General features: G+C 61.8%; 1 protein-coding gene across 4 annotated transcripts in view; it reads left to right on the top strand.

The window, feature by feature from the left end:
• Positions 1 to 14,224, top strand: part of NOTCH1 (notch receptor 1) — a 52,856-nt gene extending 38,632 nt beyond the window's left edge. For 3 of the 4 annotated variants that reach the window (XM_024252710.3, XM_054521230.2, XM_054521229.2), the window contains 15 exons: positions 320 to 473; positions 566 to 750; positions 1,266 to 1,398; positions 1,729 to 1,986; positions 2,063 to 2,175; positions 2,819 to 3,390; positions 3,595 to 4,026; positions 5,350 to 5,498; positions 6,213 to 6,429; positions 6,613 to 6,700; positions 6,788 to 6,953; positions 7,843 to 8,138; positions 9,426 to 9,573; positions 9,689 to 9,786; positions 11,101 to 14,224. In XM_024252710.3, the coding sequence (XP_024108478.3) occupies positions 320 to 473; positions 566 to 750; positions 1,266 to 1,398; positions 1,729 to 1,986; positions 2,063 to 2,175; positions 2,819 to 3,390; positions 3,595 to 4,026; positions 5,350 to 5,498; positions 6,213 to 6,429; positions 6,613 to 6,700; positions 6,788 to 6,953; positions 7,843 to 8,138; positions 9,426 to 9,573; positions 9,689 to 9,786; positions 11,101 to 12,591 (4,500 nt within the window). In that variant the 3' untranslated portion in view covers positions 12,592 to 14,224. The remainder of the gene's footprint in view (positions 1 to 319; positions 474 to 565; positions 751 to 1,265; positions 1,399 to 1,728; positions 1,987 to 2,062; positions 2,176 to 2,818; positions 3,391 to 3,594; positions 4,027 to 5,349; positions 5,499 to 6,212; positions 6,430 to 6,612; positions 6,701 to 6,787; positions 6,954 to 7,842; positions 8,139 to 9,425; positions 9,574 to 9,688; positions 9,787 to 11,100) is intronic. The other variant, XM_054521231.2, reaches the window with a different exon arrangement.
• The last annotated feature ends 1,777 nt before the right edge of the window (positions 14,225 to 16,001 follow it).

Genomic DNA, 16,001 nt, shown 5'->3' with positions numbered 1-16,001 from the left:
ATGCGGAAGCAGCAGGCACCTTCGTTTCAATCCCAGGTTTCTGGAGCCGGGGCGGGAGCTCAGGAATTGGGGAATTGAGGAAAGATGTTCCTTCTAGCAAAGGCCGAGGGTGGTCTGGACCTGCTGAGGGCCCTGAGGGAGACCCAGCCCAGGCTGTTCCTGGTGTGGGGGTGGTGGGGAGTCCAGGGGCAGCAGTTTCCACTTCTGTAGAATGGGTTGTAGCCTGGGTTGGAGTAGGCCCCTTGGCGGATGTGCGTTCTGAGCTACCGGGGAAATGGCCGGGGGGCGGGCACCCAGCTGACCCCAGCCTGTCCCCCAGAACCTTGTGCACTGGTGTGACTCCTCGCCCTGCAAGAATGGCGGCAAATGCTGGCAGACCCACACCCAGTACCGCTGTGAGTGCCCCAGTGGCTGGACCGGCCTTTACTGCGACGTGCCCAGCGTGTCCTGTGAGGTGGCTGCGCAGCGACAAGGTAACCCGCTGGGCCCACCTGGCTCGGGTCCCAGCCCATCAAGGTCCTCCGTGGGCCTGGGCCTCACCTGTCTCCCACCCCATCCCCCGCAGGTGTTGACGTTGCCCACCTGTGCCAGCATGGAGGGCTCTGTGTGGACGCGGGCAACACGCACCACTGCCGCTGCCAGGCGGGCTACACAGGCAGCTACTGTGAGGACCTGGTGGACGAGTGCTCACCCAGCCCCTGCCAGAACGGGGGCACCTGCACGGACTACCTGGGCGGCTACTCCTGCAAGGTGGGGGTCCATCCTCGGGTGAGGGTTGTGGCTGGCACAAGTGTTGCCACACACCGGGCCCTGGCTGGGAGCTGGCACAGTGGAGAAAACTGAACCTGACAGGCCCCATGCACTGTTCAGTCTCATTAGTGGAGGGCTGGGGTAATCAGGGTAGACTGCCTGGAAGAGGTAGCCTGTGGAGAGCCTGAAGGAGGGTGAATATGCTAAGTGGGATGGGGTTTTCCCTTCCCCTAGATTGTGTCTAGGCTTGGCCAACACCTACCCTGAGGCCCTCACCTCTTTCCTATGGGACGGGGTCCACCCACCCCCAATAGGCAGTGACTCCGGTCACCGAGGCCCTGCCAGGGTCTGTTGGGCTGGGTCTCCCTCCAGGTCTGACAGGAGCGAGGGCTCCGTGGCTCCGCTGGACCTGAGGGCAGCTCATGTGGCCCTGTCAGCCCTCACAGTGGGGTGGGGGAGCGCTGCATCCTGGCGCCGGCTGAGCCGCAGGGCCCCTCGTTCTGTCGCCTGCACAGTGCGTGGCCGGCTACCACGGGGTGAACTGCTCTGAGGAGATCGACGAGTGCCTGTCCCACCCCTGCCAGAACGGGGGCACCTGCCTCGACCTCCCCAACACCTACAAGTGCTCCTGCCCACGGGGCACGCAGGGTAAGGGCCGCCGCACGGAGGGCTGGTGTCGGCCATCCATGGCCAGGGCAGGGGCAGGGCAGGCACCCCGTGACCAGCCAGAGGCATCCAGGAACCAGCCAGAAACTCCCATTTTCCCGTGTGAGGCCAAGGCCAGCGCAGAGCTGCCCGGGGAAAGGGCCCAGAGCGGGGGTCCCAGTGGGAAGGGTGTCTCCATGGCACTCTTGACACCTGCCTCTCCCGAGCATCTGTGCAGCCCCAGACTGAGCGCTTATCTTCTGGGACCGACACACGGCACGGCAGGGCTGGGGTGTGGCGAGCTCGGGCCGCTGATGGCACCTGGCCCCGCAGGTGTGCACTGTGAGATCAACGTGGATGACTGCAACCCCCCCGTTGACCCCATGTCCCGGAGCCCCAAGTGCTTTAACAATGGCACCTGCGTGGACCAGGTGGGGGGCTACAGCTGCACCTGTCCGCCGGGCTTCGTGGGTGAGCGCTGTGAGGGGGATGTCAACGAGTGCCTGTCCAATCCCTGCGACGCCCGTGGCACCCAGAACTGCGTGCAGCGCGTCAACGACTTCCACTGCGAGTGCCGTGCCGGTCACACCGGTGGGTGCCGCACCCAGGCGGGTGGGGCGTGCGGGGCAGCAGGGTGAGCCTCTCACTGCCCTGCTCTCACCCCTAGGGCGCCGCTGCGAGTCCGTCATCAATGGCTGCAAAGGCAAGCCCTGCAAGAATGGGGGCACCTGCGCCGTGGCCTCCAACACCGCCCGTGGGTTCATCTGCAAGTGCCCTGCGGTAGGTGCAGGGGTGCAGGGAGGCAGGGGCCCTCCAGGGGAGACACCTGGAGAGGTCTGCATGCCACAGGGCACAGACCGGGCAGCGATCCTCCCGGCCTTCATCCTCCTCCTCACCCTGATGTCTTTTTTTTTTTTTTTAGTTTCAATAAATGATTTTAGAGACATTTTAGATTTATAGAAAAATGGAGCAGGAAGTAGACTCCCTGGGGTGGCTGTCCCCTGCACGCAGTTCCCCTGGTTAGCAGCTTGCATCAACTTCACTCCAGATTTCAGTGGTACATTGTTACCAACACCAGCCCTTCCTGTACCTGGGGCTTGCCCTTGGCTTTGTGGTTGTGGGTTTGGGCTGAGGTATGACATGCCTGCCCACCCTTGGAGGATCACCGCAGAGAGTCCCTGCCCTAAAGTCCTCAGTGCTCCACCAATTTACCCCTTCCTCCATCTCCCAACTCCCTGGCACCTCCTGATCTTTCTCTGTTGGTAGAATGTGTGTAAAGGGTTTTGCTGCTGGGGGCAAGGCTGCAGGCCGCCTCCCAGGTTAGAGGAGAGCGGTGGCACTGCTGGCCGAGGGCTGGGTGTGAGGTGGCGGGGGGGTGGGGGGTGGCCCACCCCGACACCGTCCTGTCTTCCCTCTCGGGCAGGGCTTCGAGGGCGCCACGTGTGAGAATGACGCTCGTACCTGCGGCAGCCTGCGCTGCCTCAACGGCGGCACATGCATCTCCGGCCCACGCAGCCCCACCTGCCTGTGCCTGGGCCCCTTCACGGGCCCCGAATGCCAGTTCCCGGCCAGCAGCCCCTGCCTGGGCGGCAACCCCTGCTACAACCAGGGGACCTGTGAGCCCACATCCGAGAGCCCCTTCTACCGTTGCCTGTGCCCCGCCAAATTCAATGGGCTCTTGTGCCACATTCTGGACTACAGCTTTGGGGGCGGGGCCGGGCGCGACATCCCCCCGCCGCTGATCGAGGAGGCGTGCGAGCTGCCCGAGTGCCAGGAGGACGCGGGCAACAAGGTCTGCAGCCTGCAGTGCAACAACCACGCGTGCGGCTGGGACGGCGGCGACTGCTCCCTGAACTTCAATGACCCCTGGAAGAACTGCACGCAGTCTCTGCAGTGCTGGAAGTACTTCAGTGACGGCCACTGTGACAGCCAGTGCAACTCGGCCGGCTGCCTCTTCGACGGCTTCGACTGCCAGCGCACGGAAGGCCAGTGCAAGTAAGGCTGTGGGGCTCATGGGGCTGAGGGAGGACCCGAACTTGGATGTGACCTGGCTTGGGCCCAGAGGCCAGCATGCAGTTCCTAAGGTTCTGCTCAGGGGGTGCAGAGACGTCCCCCGCAGCTGGCCAGCAGGCTGGAGGCACCGGACGGCGGGTGAGGCCCCCCGAGGAAGGCGGCCTGAGCGTGTCCCACCCCCCACAGCCCCCTGTACGACCAGTACTGCAAGGACCACTTCAGCGATGGGCACTGCGATCAGGGCTGCAACAGTGCGGAGTGCGAGTGGGACGGGCTGGACTGTGCAGAGCATGTGCCCGAGAGGCTGGCAGCCGGCACGCTGGTGGTGGTGGTGCTGATGCCGCCGGAGCAGCTGCGCAACAGCTCCTTTCACTTCCTGCGGGAGCTCAGCCGCGTGCTGCACACCAACGTGGTCTTTAAGCGTGACGCACACGGCCAGCAGATGATCTTCCCCTACTACGGCCGCGAGGAGGAGCTGCGCAAGCACCCCATCAAGCGTGCCGCCGAGGGCTGGGCCGCACCTGACGCCCTGCTGGGCCAGGTGAAGGCCTCGCTGCTCCCTGATGGCAGCGGGGGTGGGCGGCGGCGGAGGGAGCTGGACCCCATGGACGTCCGCGGGTGAGTGAGACCTGGCACCCACAGTCAATCCCTGCACCTCTCCTGGGCCCTCCCCCACGGCCTCGCTGCCCCTCACAGCCGGCGCCATGGCAAGCAGTACTCTCCCCACTTTGTGGTAAAAGAGACGGAGGTTCTGAGAGGACCTGGGACTTCAGGGCCCGCACAGGCAAGAAGTAGAGGCAGCATTCCAGCTCAGGGCCCTGACCCCACAGCCACACCCTTTCCCTGGGCCACTGCCTTCCCCTGGACAGGCAGCACTCCTGTGCCCAGTAGGTGATTTTGAGATTGAGCTGTGCCTTAGGCACTGGATACTACACGGATTAAAACTCAGACCTCTGCCAGGCGAGGAGGCTCACACCTGTAATCCCAGCACTTTGGGAGGCTGAGGCAGGAGGAGCCCTTGAGCCCAGGAGTTCGAGACCAGCCTGGGCAACATAGGGAGACCTTGTCTCTGTTTTTTTCAAAAAGTATTAAAAGAAGTAAAAAGCAAAAAACTCAGCTCTCCAGGGGTTCCCACAGGGCTGAACAGACCCACCCCAGACAAGAATGCCGCTTGGTCATGGCGTCTGCCTGGCTTGGGCTGGAGAGGAGGCAGGCATTGCTGGGCCTTGCAGACGGAGGAGGAGCTGGTGGGGGCGGGGGTCCCGCGGTGGGAGAACACAGGCAGGAGCAGCTTGAGTGCAGGGGGCACCCCACGAGGCTCCCGCCCATGCCTACTTGATCTGGGGCAGCTGGACCCAGGAGCCAGGTTGGTTGTGCCCTTCGTGTGCCTGACACTAGTGGGTTTGCCCATCAGTTCTGCTGGCTTGGAGCAATCCTGGCGGTCGGAAGCATCATCTCACAGGCTGGATGAGATCCTGCTCACAGGAATCCAGTCCTGGGGAGCAGAGCTCACCCCCAGCCAGCATCACCACACAGCCCACCATCGCACCCACCCCCACCTCACGTCCGCACTTCCCGCAGGGCCTGGGGATGGCTCCTGGGGGAGGACTGGGCTCCTGGCACATTCTCTGTCCTGAGATGAGGAAACGTGTTTGTGGCACCAGCAGGAGCCAGAGAGGGTGTCAGGGCGGGCCAGGGAGAGCGCGTTGGCAGATATCTGGGATGAGCCGTGATCAGCACTGGACGGAGTCGGGGGGCTGCAGGGCACTGGTCCCCTGCAGGGTAGCTGCTGTCAGACCTGGCTTCCTGCCACCCCAGGCTGCCTCACCATGTCCTGACTGTGGCGTCATGGGCTGCGGTGTCCCTGGGGCAGCATCCCAGGCCGGTGGGTGGGGGAGGAGGAAGCCTCGGGTCCCAGCCCCTGTCTGGTTGTCCCCCCAGCTCCATCGTCTACCTAGAGATTGACAACCGGCAGTGTGTGCAGGCATCCTCGCAGTGCTTCCAGAGTGCCACCGACGTGGCCGCGTTCCTGGGAGCACTCGCCTCGCTGGGCAGCCTCAACATCCCCTACAAGATCGAGGCTGTGCAGAGTAAGTGTGGCCCCATCCCTGCTTCCCAGCCCAGCACCGCCGGGAACAGGCTCTGCCTGCAGGGGATGCCATCCCCTCATGCCCCAGACATGCTGGCTCTTTGTGCCAGTTGCCACCCACGGGTGTGAGCGTTGCTGTCCGAGTTGGGGTAGGGCTTTTCTGGAATTTTCTGAATGGCACTCTGCCCCGACCTGTGGCGGTGACAGCCGCCGGTGGAGCCACCTGGGAACGAGTCCAGTCACAGGAAAGTGGGTGCCTGCTTCTCTCCCCACCCCTTCCTCCTGAATTTTCTTTGTTGGGTATTATTTCAAAATCATTACGGCTTTTTTTAAAGAAAAAAAAGAGAGAGAGAGAAGAATTGATCGGTGTCATGTGAAGTGTTGAAGTTTGTATCTTGAAAATCCCTCTAAATCCTTTGTCTTAACAGCTCAATGCGAGTGCAGCGATTTGAAGTTGACTAATCCTCCTCCCTTAAAGGAGAAAAAAGTAAAAGCCGTCTCCAGATACAGTCGGCTGGTGCAGGAGAGAATTTAGCGATAGTTTGCAATTCTGATTAATCGCATAGAAAATGACCTTATTTTGGGGGGCGGGATGGAGGAGAGTGGGTGAGGAGGCGCCTGGCCGCGGAGCCAGTCCGCTGCCCCCCGGCCACCAGCCTGCTGCGTAGCCGCCGCCTGATGTCTGGGCGCCTGCCCCTGGCCCCGGTGCCCGCAGGTGAGACCGTGGAGCCGCCCCCGCCGGCGCAGCTGCACTTCATGTACGTGGCAGCGGCCGCCTTTGTGCTGCTGTTCTTCGTGGGCTGCGGGGTGCTGCTATCCCGCAAGCGCCGGCGGCAGCATGGCCAACTCTGGTTCCCTGAGGGCTTCAAAGTGTCCGAGGCCAGCAAGAAGAAACGGCGGGAACCCCTTGGCGAGGACTCCGTGGGCCTCAAGTGAGCGGACGCTGCCCCTGCTTCTGGGTCCCCGGGGGGAGGTGGGACCTGGCCGAGCATCCTCACGGGGAGTCTGCCCCTCCCGACCCAGGGCCCACCTCCCATGCCAGGCCCGGGCCACGGGCCTCTGGGGGCTTCCTAGGGAGCTCGCTCAGCCTCACTTCTCGACCCCTCACCCCCCAGGCCCCTGAAGAACGCCTCAGACGGTGCCCTCATGGACGACAACCAGAATGAGTGGGGGGACGAGGACCTGGAGACCAAGAAGTTCCGGGTGAGTCACGAGGCTCCCGGGCTCCTGGGCTCCCAGGCACCTGCCGCTGGGCTGCCCTGACAGGCTCTGCTCACTCCCCCTATGTAGTTCGAGGAGCCCGTGGTTCTGCCTGACCTGGACGACCAGACAGACCACCGGCAGTGGACTCAGCAGCACCTGGATGCTGCTGACCTGCGCATGTCTGCCATGGCCCCCACACCGCCCCAGGGTGAGGTTGACGCCGACTGCATGGACGTCAATGTCCGCGGGCCTGGTAAGGGTGCCAGCAGCCAGGACTTCCCTAGCCCCATGGCCCACCTGCCTCTCTCCCCTAAGCCCCGAGGCTGGGGTACAGTTGATACTCTGGAAACTTAGAATTGGGGGTGAGAGCTTTCATCATTGGGGTGCTTCCCATTCAGAGTAGATGGGGGGGATCCTGGAGTCCTCCTGTTCTTCCACCAACCCTTTCCTGGGGTGATACCGCAGGGCCACTCTGTCCCTGTAAATTACTCTTTTCTGAAACCTTCTTCTTGAGACATGGAAAGCGTTGATTTTCTTTTTCTTTTTTTTGTTTTTGAGACAGAGTCTCGCTCTGTCACCCAGGCTGGAGTGCAGTGGCACGATCTCGGCTCCCTGCAACCTCCACCTCTGGGGTTCAAGCAATTCTCCTGCCTCAGCCTCCCGAGTAGCTGGGACTACAGGCTCCTGCCACCACACCTGGCTAATTTTTTGTATTTTTAGTAGAGATGGGGTTTCACCATGTTGGCCAGGCTGGTCTCGAACTCCTGACCTCAGGTGATCCGCCCACCTCGGCCTCCCCCAGTGCTAGGATGACAGCGTGAGTCTCCACGTCCTGCCGAAGCATTAATTTTCTAACTGCATGTTTCTGGGGTCCTCTTTTTCCCGGGTGGATTTTGGGTGCCAGGTCTTGGGCAGGTCAGGAAGCAGTTGCCCGCCAGGAGTTTACTGCTGGATTCGGCTCTGTCCACTGAGCCGCCCAGGTGGACTTCAGCTGCCCCTTGGTGGCTGTGCGCGCAGGGCCACCAAGTGCTGGGTGGTGCATCCACACCGTGGCCCCTTGAGCTCGGGGCTGCTGGCCCCTCCCCCTGGGCTGCAGCTGGGGACCGGCCCTCCAGACTGAGCACCCGTCTCTGCCTCTGCAGATGGCTTCACCCCGCTCATGATCGCCTCCTGCAGCGGGGGCGGCCTGGAGACGGGCAACAGCGAGGAGGAGGAGGACGCGCCGGCTGTCATCTCCGACTTCATCTACCAGGGCGCCAGCCTGCACAACCAGACAGACCGCACGGGCGAGACCGCCTTGCACCTGGCCGCCCGCTACTCACGCTCTGATGCCGCCAAGCGCCTGCTGGAGGCCAGCGCAGACGCCAACATCCAGGACAACATGGGCCGCACCCCGCTGCATGCGGCTGTGTCTGCCGACGCACAAGGTGTCTTCCAGGTAGGCAGCGGCTGCCTGTGTGCCCACCTGCCCTCCTCAGGGCCGCCTGGTGGTCCAGGGCAGTGGCCAGGCTTACGTGGCCCTGGGAGCCTGACCCCGAGCACAGCTGAGTCCGGGACAATTGGCGCCTCCACCTGGGACCTTTGCAGTCAGCGAGGTGCGAAGGGGAGGGCGTCCGGCCCATCTGTGTTCTCCAGGGAAGCCAGGCAGAGGCGGGTCTGGCAGGAGGCCTGCGGGATCTGCTGAGTGAGGCAGCACCTCCCCACCCCCAGCAAGACAGGCTCCATCAGGGTTGTGGGCCTTGCTCAAGGTCCAGGTCCCACCGCTGCAGCCCCTTGCGGCCCCGCCCCTTCCTCAACCCTGGCTGCCGGCGTAGCCTGTGGCAGTGAGAAGAAGGGTTTAGAGGCTGCCGCTCGGTGCCTGCAGACCTAGGGCTCAGCTTGCCGGTGAGCTCGTGGCAAGAATGGATTTAGGGATTTGGATGCCTGGGTCTCCAGGGAATGTCCCTGGCAGGGGCTGCCTTTGCAGTCACCCCTGCTGTGAGTCCCCAGGCTCCAGGCAGCCCTGGAGCAAGTTCAGTTGGGCACAGCCCGGGGAGTTACCACAGAGCTTCTCGTTTCATGATTTCTTAGCTCAGGTGACACATTGTCATCTTGCAGAAATAAATGTAGGTGAGCAGAAAGAGCGTCGAAGGGAGCCCCATGCGGGTTTGGTGTGTGCCTCTCACCAGCCGCCTTCTTTGCACAGATGTGGAAGTTCCCAGGTGCTTTGCAGGAATCAGGCCAAGTTGCCTTTTGCACCCGCCAGTGAGCAGGGGCCATTCCTCCTGCCAGAGGCCGAGGCCAGGCTGCATTACAAGGGCTGCCCACCCCTCTCCGGGCAGAGGTAGACACTGTAGCTCGGTGGTTCTGAGACGGCTGTAGGGCCGTTAGCCCGGCTTCCTGAGTGCCAGCTGTAATCCCTGTTGGGGGCAGGGACTTGACCTCTCTGTTTTGTAGGTCATGGCAGCTAGGACCACAGTGAGGATTAAATGAGGCCACACGTGGTCACGATGGACCCCACTGTCCCCAAAGGGCCTGTCTGTGGTTAGCACAGCCCCTGCCCCCATCCCGGCCCCTCCTCAGGGGCAGCCCCATGGCGTTTCGTCTTGCCCGGCCGTGCAGATCTCAGGAGGGTCTCGTCTGTGTCCGGAAGACAGTGGGGCTTCCCGTCCAGGCATTCGTTCTGGGCAGGAGGCATCGGTGCACGTCTGCCCAGCACCCGCCTGAGCCTCTCCCTGTTGCCCAGATCCTGATCCGGAACCGAGCCACAGACCTGGATGCCCGCATGCATGACGGCACGACGCCGCTGATCCTGGCTGCCCGCCTGGCCGTGGAGGGCATGCTGGAGGACCTCATCAACTCACACGCCGACGTCAACGCCGTAGATGACCTGGGTGAGCCCACGGGGGCAGGGCTGCACTGTCGTGGGGCGGGACCACCACAGGGACGGGTGGGACTGGGTTGCCTCCAGCTGGTCTCCAACCTACCCCATCTGCTTCTTTCACGCAGGCAAGTCCGCCCTGCACTGGGCCGCCGCCGTGAACAATGTGGATGCCGCAGTTGTGCTCCTGAAGAACGGGGCTAACAAAGACATGCAGAACAACAAGGTGAGCGCGAGGCTGGGATGCCAGGGGAGACGTGAGGGCTGAATCCACAGAGAAGTGAGGGCCAAACCCACGGGGCGCAGGGACACAAGGGCCTGACCCACAGGGTCTCGAGGGTCGCTGGGCCCGCATGCAGGCCCCACCCGCATGGTGCTGGGCACCTCGTTAGTGCTCCTGCCCCCCTTCAGCCCCTGTTTATGGAGCCCTTCCAAGTGCAGGTCCAGCTGTCAGGACACGGCGGCTCGCCCCACAGACCGAGCCCTACCCTCCTGGGTGGCAGTCATGGCGGGGCATACAGCCTGGCGTGGGGGAATGCTGCTGCTGCCGCTGCTCTGTCACCATCACCTGGACCTCACCTTCTGTCCCCAGCTGTCACCAGGCGGGGGTGGGGATGGGAATGTGGTGACGCAGGTGGTGCAGATTGAGCCAGAGCATGCGGGGCGGGGCCTCTTGGTGTATTCACTAAGGCCAAGGACCTCAAGGCTCAGAGGAAGAAGTCCCAGAACTTTATCCAAGGGGAGCCGCCTCCAGCCCTCATCCTGGCCCTGCAGCTCCTGGGCGAGCTGCTGACCTCAACAGCTGCTGTTGGGTTCCCCTGGGTGCTCAGGGCACAGGTGCAGACACCCCCACCTCCCTGCCGCCAGAACCCCCACCCCCGCCCCGACTCCTGCTGCCCCCTTGGCATGTCAGGCTAAGGCGTCTCTCCCTCCTGGGTGAGGGCACACAGCGGGCCTGGGCACCGGGGCATGTTGGGGCAGGCGCTCCCCAGTCCATGGCAGCATGGCCCCACAGAGACTGGGCCCCAGAGGGCATCAAGGCCTGGGAAGCCCCTTCCCACTCCCACACAGCAGCCTCACCCAAACCTGCGATGTGTCCACCACACAGAGGAGACCCCAGGAAGGAGCTTGGTGGCCGTCCAGATGATGAGCTCCCTCCCTGGTGCCCTCGCCGGTGCCTCTGAACTGCTCCGGGAATTTCCTTTTGTGCCTTATTGGGGGCAGGGAAGAGGGCCTGCAGTTGGTTAGATTTTCAGTGGGGTCTGTGACCCCCCATAGAGGTGGAGCCCTGCTGATCTAGGGTAGAGGACTGCACAGACCCCCACTCTGGGTGGGTTTCAGAAGATGTATCAAAGCCTTAACATTTAACAAGAGTCAGGCTGGGTGGTTGCAGGACACTGGGGCGGGGTCCTGAGGAGCAGCCTGCCTCCCCCCACCCCACGGAGGAGGTTGTACTGCTGCTTCCCCTGGTATGGAGCCTTAGGGAGGGTCCCCACGCCTGGCCTGGCCTCCCTCACCGGCCCCCGCCCTCATCCCCCAGGAGGAGACACCCCTGTTTCTGGCCGCCCGGGAGGGCAGCTACGAGACCGCCAAGGTGCTGCTGGACCACTTTGCCAACCGGGACATCACGGATCATATGGACCGCCTGCCACGCGACATCGCACAGGAGCGCATGCACCATGACATCGTGAGGCTGCTGGACGAGTACAACCTGGTGCGCAGCCCGCAGCTGCACGGAGCCCCGCTGGGGGGCACGCCCACCCTGTCACCCCCGCTCTGCTCGCCCAACGGCTACCTGGGCAGCCTCAAGCCCAGTGTGCAGGGCAAGAAGGTCCGCAAGCCCAGCAGCAAAGGCCTGGCCTGTGGAAGCAAGGAGGCCAAGGACCTCAAGGCACGGAGGAAGAAGTCCCAGGACGGCAAAGGCTGCCTGCTGGACAGCTCCGGCATGCTCTCGCCCGTGGACTCCCTGGAGTCACCCCATGGCTACCTGTCAGACGTGGCCTCGCCGCCACTGCTGCCCTCCCCATTCCAGCAGTCTCCGTCCGTGCCCCTCAACCACCTGCCTGGTATGCCCGACACCCACCTGGGCATCGGGCACCTGAACGTGGCGGCCAAGCCCGAGATGGCGGCGCTGGGTGGGGGCGGCCGGCTGGCCTTCGAGACCGGCCCCCCTCGTCTCTCTCACCTGCCTGTGGCCTCCGGCACCAGCACCGTCCTGGGCTCCGGCAGCGGAGGGGCCCTGAATTTCACTGTGGGCGGGTCCACCAGTTTGAATGGTCAATGCGAGTGGCTGTCCCGGCTGCAGAGTGGCATGGTGCCGAACCAATACAACCCTCTGCGGGGGAGCGTGGCACCAGGCCCCCTGAGCACGCAGGCCCCCTCCCTGCAGCATGGCATGGTGGGTCCGCTGCACAGTAGCCTTGCTGCCAGCGCCCTGTCCCAGATGATGAGCTACCAGGGCCTGCCCAGCACCCGGCTGGCCACCCAGCCTCACCTGGTGCAGACCCAGCAGGTGCAGCCACAAAACTTACAGATGCAGCAGCAGAACCTGCAGCCACCAAACATCCAGCAGCAGCAAAGCCTGCAGCCGCCACCACCACCACCACAGCCACACCTTGGCGTGAGCTCAGCAGCCAGCGGCCACCTGAGCCGGAGCTTCCTGGGTGGAGAGCCGAGCCAGGCAGACGTGCAGCCACTGGGCCCCAGCAGCCTGGCGGTGCACACTATTCTGCCCCAGGAGAGCCCCGCCCTGCCCACGTCGCTGCCATCCTCGCTGGTCCCACCCGTAACCGCAGCCCAGTTCCTGACGCCCCCCTCGCAGCACAGCTACTCCTCCTCGCCTGTGGACAACACCCCCAGCCACCAGCTACAGGTGCCTGAGCACCCCTTCCTCACCCCGTCCCCTGAGTCCCCTGACCAGTGGTCCAGCTCGTCCCCGCATTCCAACGTCTCCGACTGGTCCGAGGGCGTCTCCAGCCCTCCCACCAGCATGCAGTCCCAGATCGCCCGCATTCCGGAGGCCTTCAAGTAAGCGGCGTGCCCCACGAGACCCCGGCTTCCTTTCCCAAGCCTTTGGGCGTCTGTGTGCGCTCTGTGGATGCCAGGGCCGACCAGAGGAGCCTTTTTAAAAACACGTGTTTTTATACAAAATAACAAGGATTTTAAATTTTTTTAGTATTTATTTATGTACTTTTATTTTACACAGAAACACTGCCTTTTTATTTATATGTACTGTTTTATCTGGCTCCAGGTAGAAACTTTTATCTGTTCTAAGAAAACAAGCAAGTTCTGAGAGCCAGGATTTTCCTACTTAGGATGAAAAGATTCTTCTGTGTTTATAAAATATAAACAAAGATTCATGATTTATAAATACCATTTATTTATTGATTCCTTTTTTCAAAATCCAAAAAGAAATGATGTTGGAGAAGGGAAGTTGAACGAGCATAGTCCAAAAAGCTCCTGGGGCGTCCAGGCTGTGCCCTTTCCCCGACGCCCACCCAACCCCAAGCCAGCCCGGCCGCTCCACCAGCATCACCTGCCTGTTAGGAGAAGCTGCATCCAGAGGCAAACAGAGGCAAAGTCGGCACACCTTCGGCACTCGGATTAATTTGCATCTAAAATAGGAAACTTAAGTAAAAGCATATGGGTTAGACGTTGCGATGTGTTTTTAAATGGTTTTTTGCAAGCATGCTTGTGAAAATGTGTTCTTGGAGTGTGTATGCCAAGAGTGCACCCATGGTACCAATCATGAATCTTTGTTTCAGGTTCAGTATTACGTAGTTGTTCGTTGGTTATACAAGTTCTTGGTCCCTCCAGAACCAGCCCAGCCCCCTCCCATTCTTGAAATGTAGGCATCGTGCATGTCAAACATGAGATGTGTGGACTGTGGCACTTGCCTGGGTCACACACGGAGGCATCCTACCCTTTTCTGAGGAAAGACACTGCCTGGGCTGACCCCGGTGGCGGCCCCAGCATCTCAGCCTGCACGGCGTCCCCCAGGTTCCGAAGAAGATGCGCCAGCAACGCAGCCTGGGCCCCAGCTCGTGGGACCCGACTCCCCGTGGGCTCCCGTGTTTTGTAGGAGACTTGCCAGAGCCAGGCACATCGAGCTGTGCAACACCACGGGCTGCGTCCTTTGGTCCTATCCCCGCAGCCCTGGCAGGGGGCACGCGGTCAGGCAGGGGCTGGGGGGAGGCGGGGGCTGCCCTTGGGCTACCCCTCCTAGTTTGGGAGGAGCAGACTCTTGCAATACCAAGTATAGCCTATGGCAGAAAAAATGTCTGTAAATATGTTTTTAAAGGTGGATTTTGTTTAAAAAATCTTAATGAATGAGTCTGTTGTGTGTCATGCCTATGAGGGACGTCAGACTCGGCTCAGCTCGGGGAGCCTTAGCCGCCCATGCACTGGGGACGCTCCGCTGCCGTGCGGCCTGCGCTCCTCAGGGCAACCTCCCCCGGCTCTATGGGGGCCGTGTGGTGCCATCCCCAGGGGGCATGACCAGATGCGTCCCAAGATGTTGATTTTTACTGTGTTTTATAAAATAGAGTGTAGTTTACAGAAAAAGACAACTTTAAAAAAAGTGATCTACATGAGGAACTGTAGATGATGTATTTTTTTCATCTTTTTTGTTAACTGATTTGCAATAAAAATGATACTGATGGTGATCCGGCTTCCACTCCCCTCTGCTCTGGCCTTTGGCTCCCTTTCTGGGAGGGAGGCAGGGCTGCTATGCTCTGAGGGAGCCAGGAGTCGAGGGCCCCTTCTGCTGGGAGAGTGACGGTGAAGCTGCCTAGTCCTGGCCCACGGGGGTGCGGGGACCATGCTGCCTCCAGGGACTCCGTGGTGTCCGCAGCCTGCCTGGTCCAGGCCCTTTATAGGGAGATGGACACACAGCAGCGAGGGGGTTGCAGCCCTATGGGAGGTGGGGCTCGTGCCTGGGGTGACACGGCTCCCAGGATACCCACGCATGAGTCTGGCCCTCCTGGCAGCTCCGGGCTCTTCTCCTCTCAGCCTCGGAGGGATGAAGGTCCCACCCAGCCATCCTGGGGACAGCCCCTCAGGGAGCTCTGCAGCAGGCAGGGGGCTGCATAGGGAGGGCCTTGAGGCAGTGGCATGACCCCTCTATGGGCTGGAGACAACAGGGAGGACTCTGGCCCCTATAGGAGGGCAAAGGGAGCTGTCGAAGCTTCTGAGCAGGGCAGCATGGGGCATGGCAGAGTCTGGAAAGTTCTGTGATCCTAAGGGACTGGCTGAGCGAGGCAGAAGCGGCCTGGTCCTGGGGCCCTGCCCCTGAGTAGAGCTGCCAGCCTCACACAAGGGTGGGCCCCTTCTCTCCCCACTGCCTGGGCCTCTGCCTAGCCCCAGACCTTCAGCGCAGGCCAGTGGCTTCAAACCAGAGCAGTGGGGAGTCTGAGGTCCCTCTCTGGATTGCAAAGCACTGCCTGCCCTAGGCCCAGCCTCTCCAAGGAGGGATGTGAGCCCAAGGCCTCCACTATGGCTGGGGGCTGCGTCTGCCAGCCAGTGCTGGGCGCCAGGACCAGGAGGGGCCACGGTGGAACTGCAGCGAGTGGCCTGACTCTTGTCTTCAAAGGGGATGACCCAGCCGGAGTCCTGCCCATAAAACTCCCAGCACCCTGAAATTCCACTCCTGGGGGTCTGCCCGAAAGAAGTGAAAACAGGGACTCAAACAAACGCACGTGGCCACTCGCTGTCCCGGCATCACTCAGTACAGCCACAGACGGCCTGAGTGTCCACTGCCAACGACAGGTCAGCAAAACCGTCTGCTGTGACGGTGAACCTTAGTGTCAGCTTGGCCGGGCCATTTCGCCAAATGGAATGTGTCTCCGAGGTGTTCTGGATGAGGTTCGCATTTGCATCCACAGCCCGGGTAAGGCGGTCCGCCCTCCCCAGTGTGGGTGGGCCCCGTGCGGTCCACTGAGGCCCGGGGAGAATAGGCCAAGTGCGAGGGGTCCTCCCCCCCGATCGTTTGCACTGGACATTGGTCTTTTCCTGCCTTCAGACTTGAACTGAAAACGTGGGCTCTTCCTGGGCCTGGAGCCCACCGGCCTTCGGACTCGCAATGCCGTCAGGCCTCCTGCCTGCAACTGCAGACCCTGGGACCTGCAGGCCTCGAGGTCGTGTGGCCAATTCCCTGCAATAACCTCTCCAGAAGCACGTCTTATGGGCTCCGCTTCCCGGGAAGAACCCTGACGAATGCGCACAAGGGAATATGATTCCACTGTAGAAAAGGAGGCGCTGACACTCACCATGCGGGACAAGCCTTGGAAGCACCATGCTCAGTGAAGGGTGCCAGCCGCAAAGGGCTGCAGGTGCAATGACTCCATTTCTATGGGGTGCCTGTGGTCACCGAACCCATGGAGACAGAAAGTAGATTGATGGTTCCCAGAGCCGGGGGGAGGAGGAAAGGGGAGTGGCTGCTAA

The sequence above is a fragment of the Pongo abelii genome, chromosome 13 (genome assembly GCF_028885655.2).
Source record: "Pongo abelii isolate AG06213 chromosome 13, NHGRI_mPonAbe1-v2.0_pri, whole genome shotgun sequence".
Classification (NCBI taxonomy): Eukaryota; Metazoa; Chordata; class Mammalia; order Primates; family Hominidae; genus Pongo; species Pongo abelii.
This window is presented reverse-complemented; position numbering and strand designations above follow the sequence as displayed.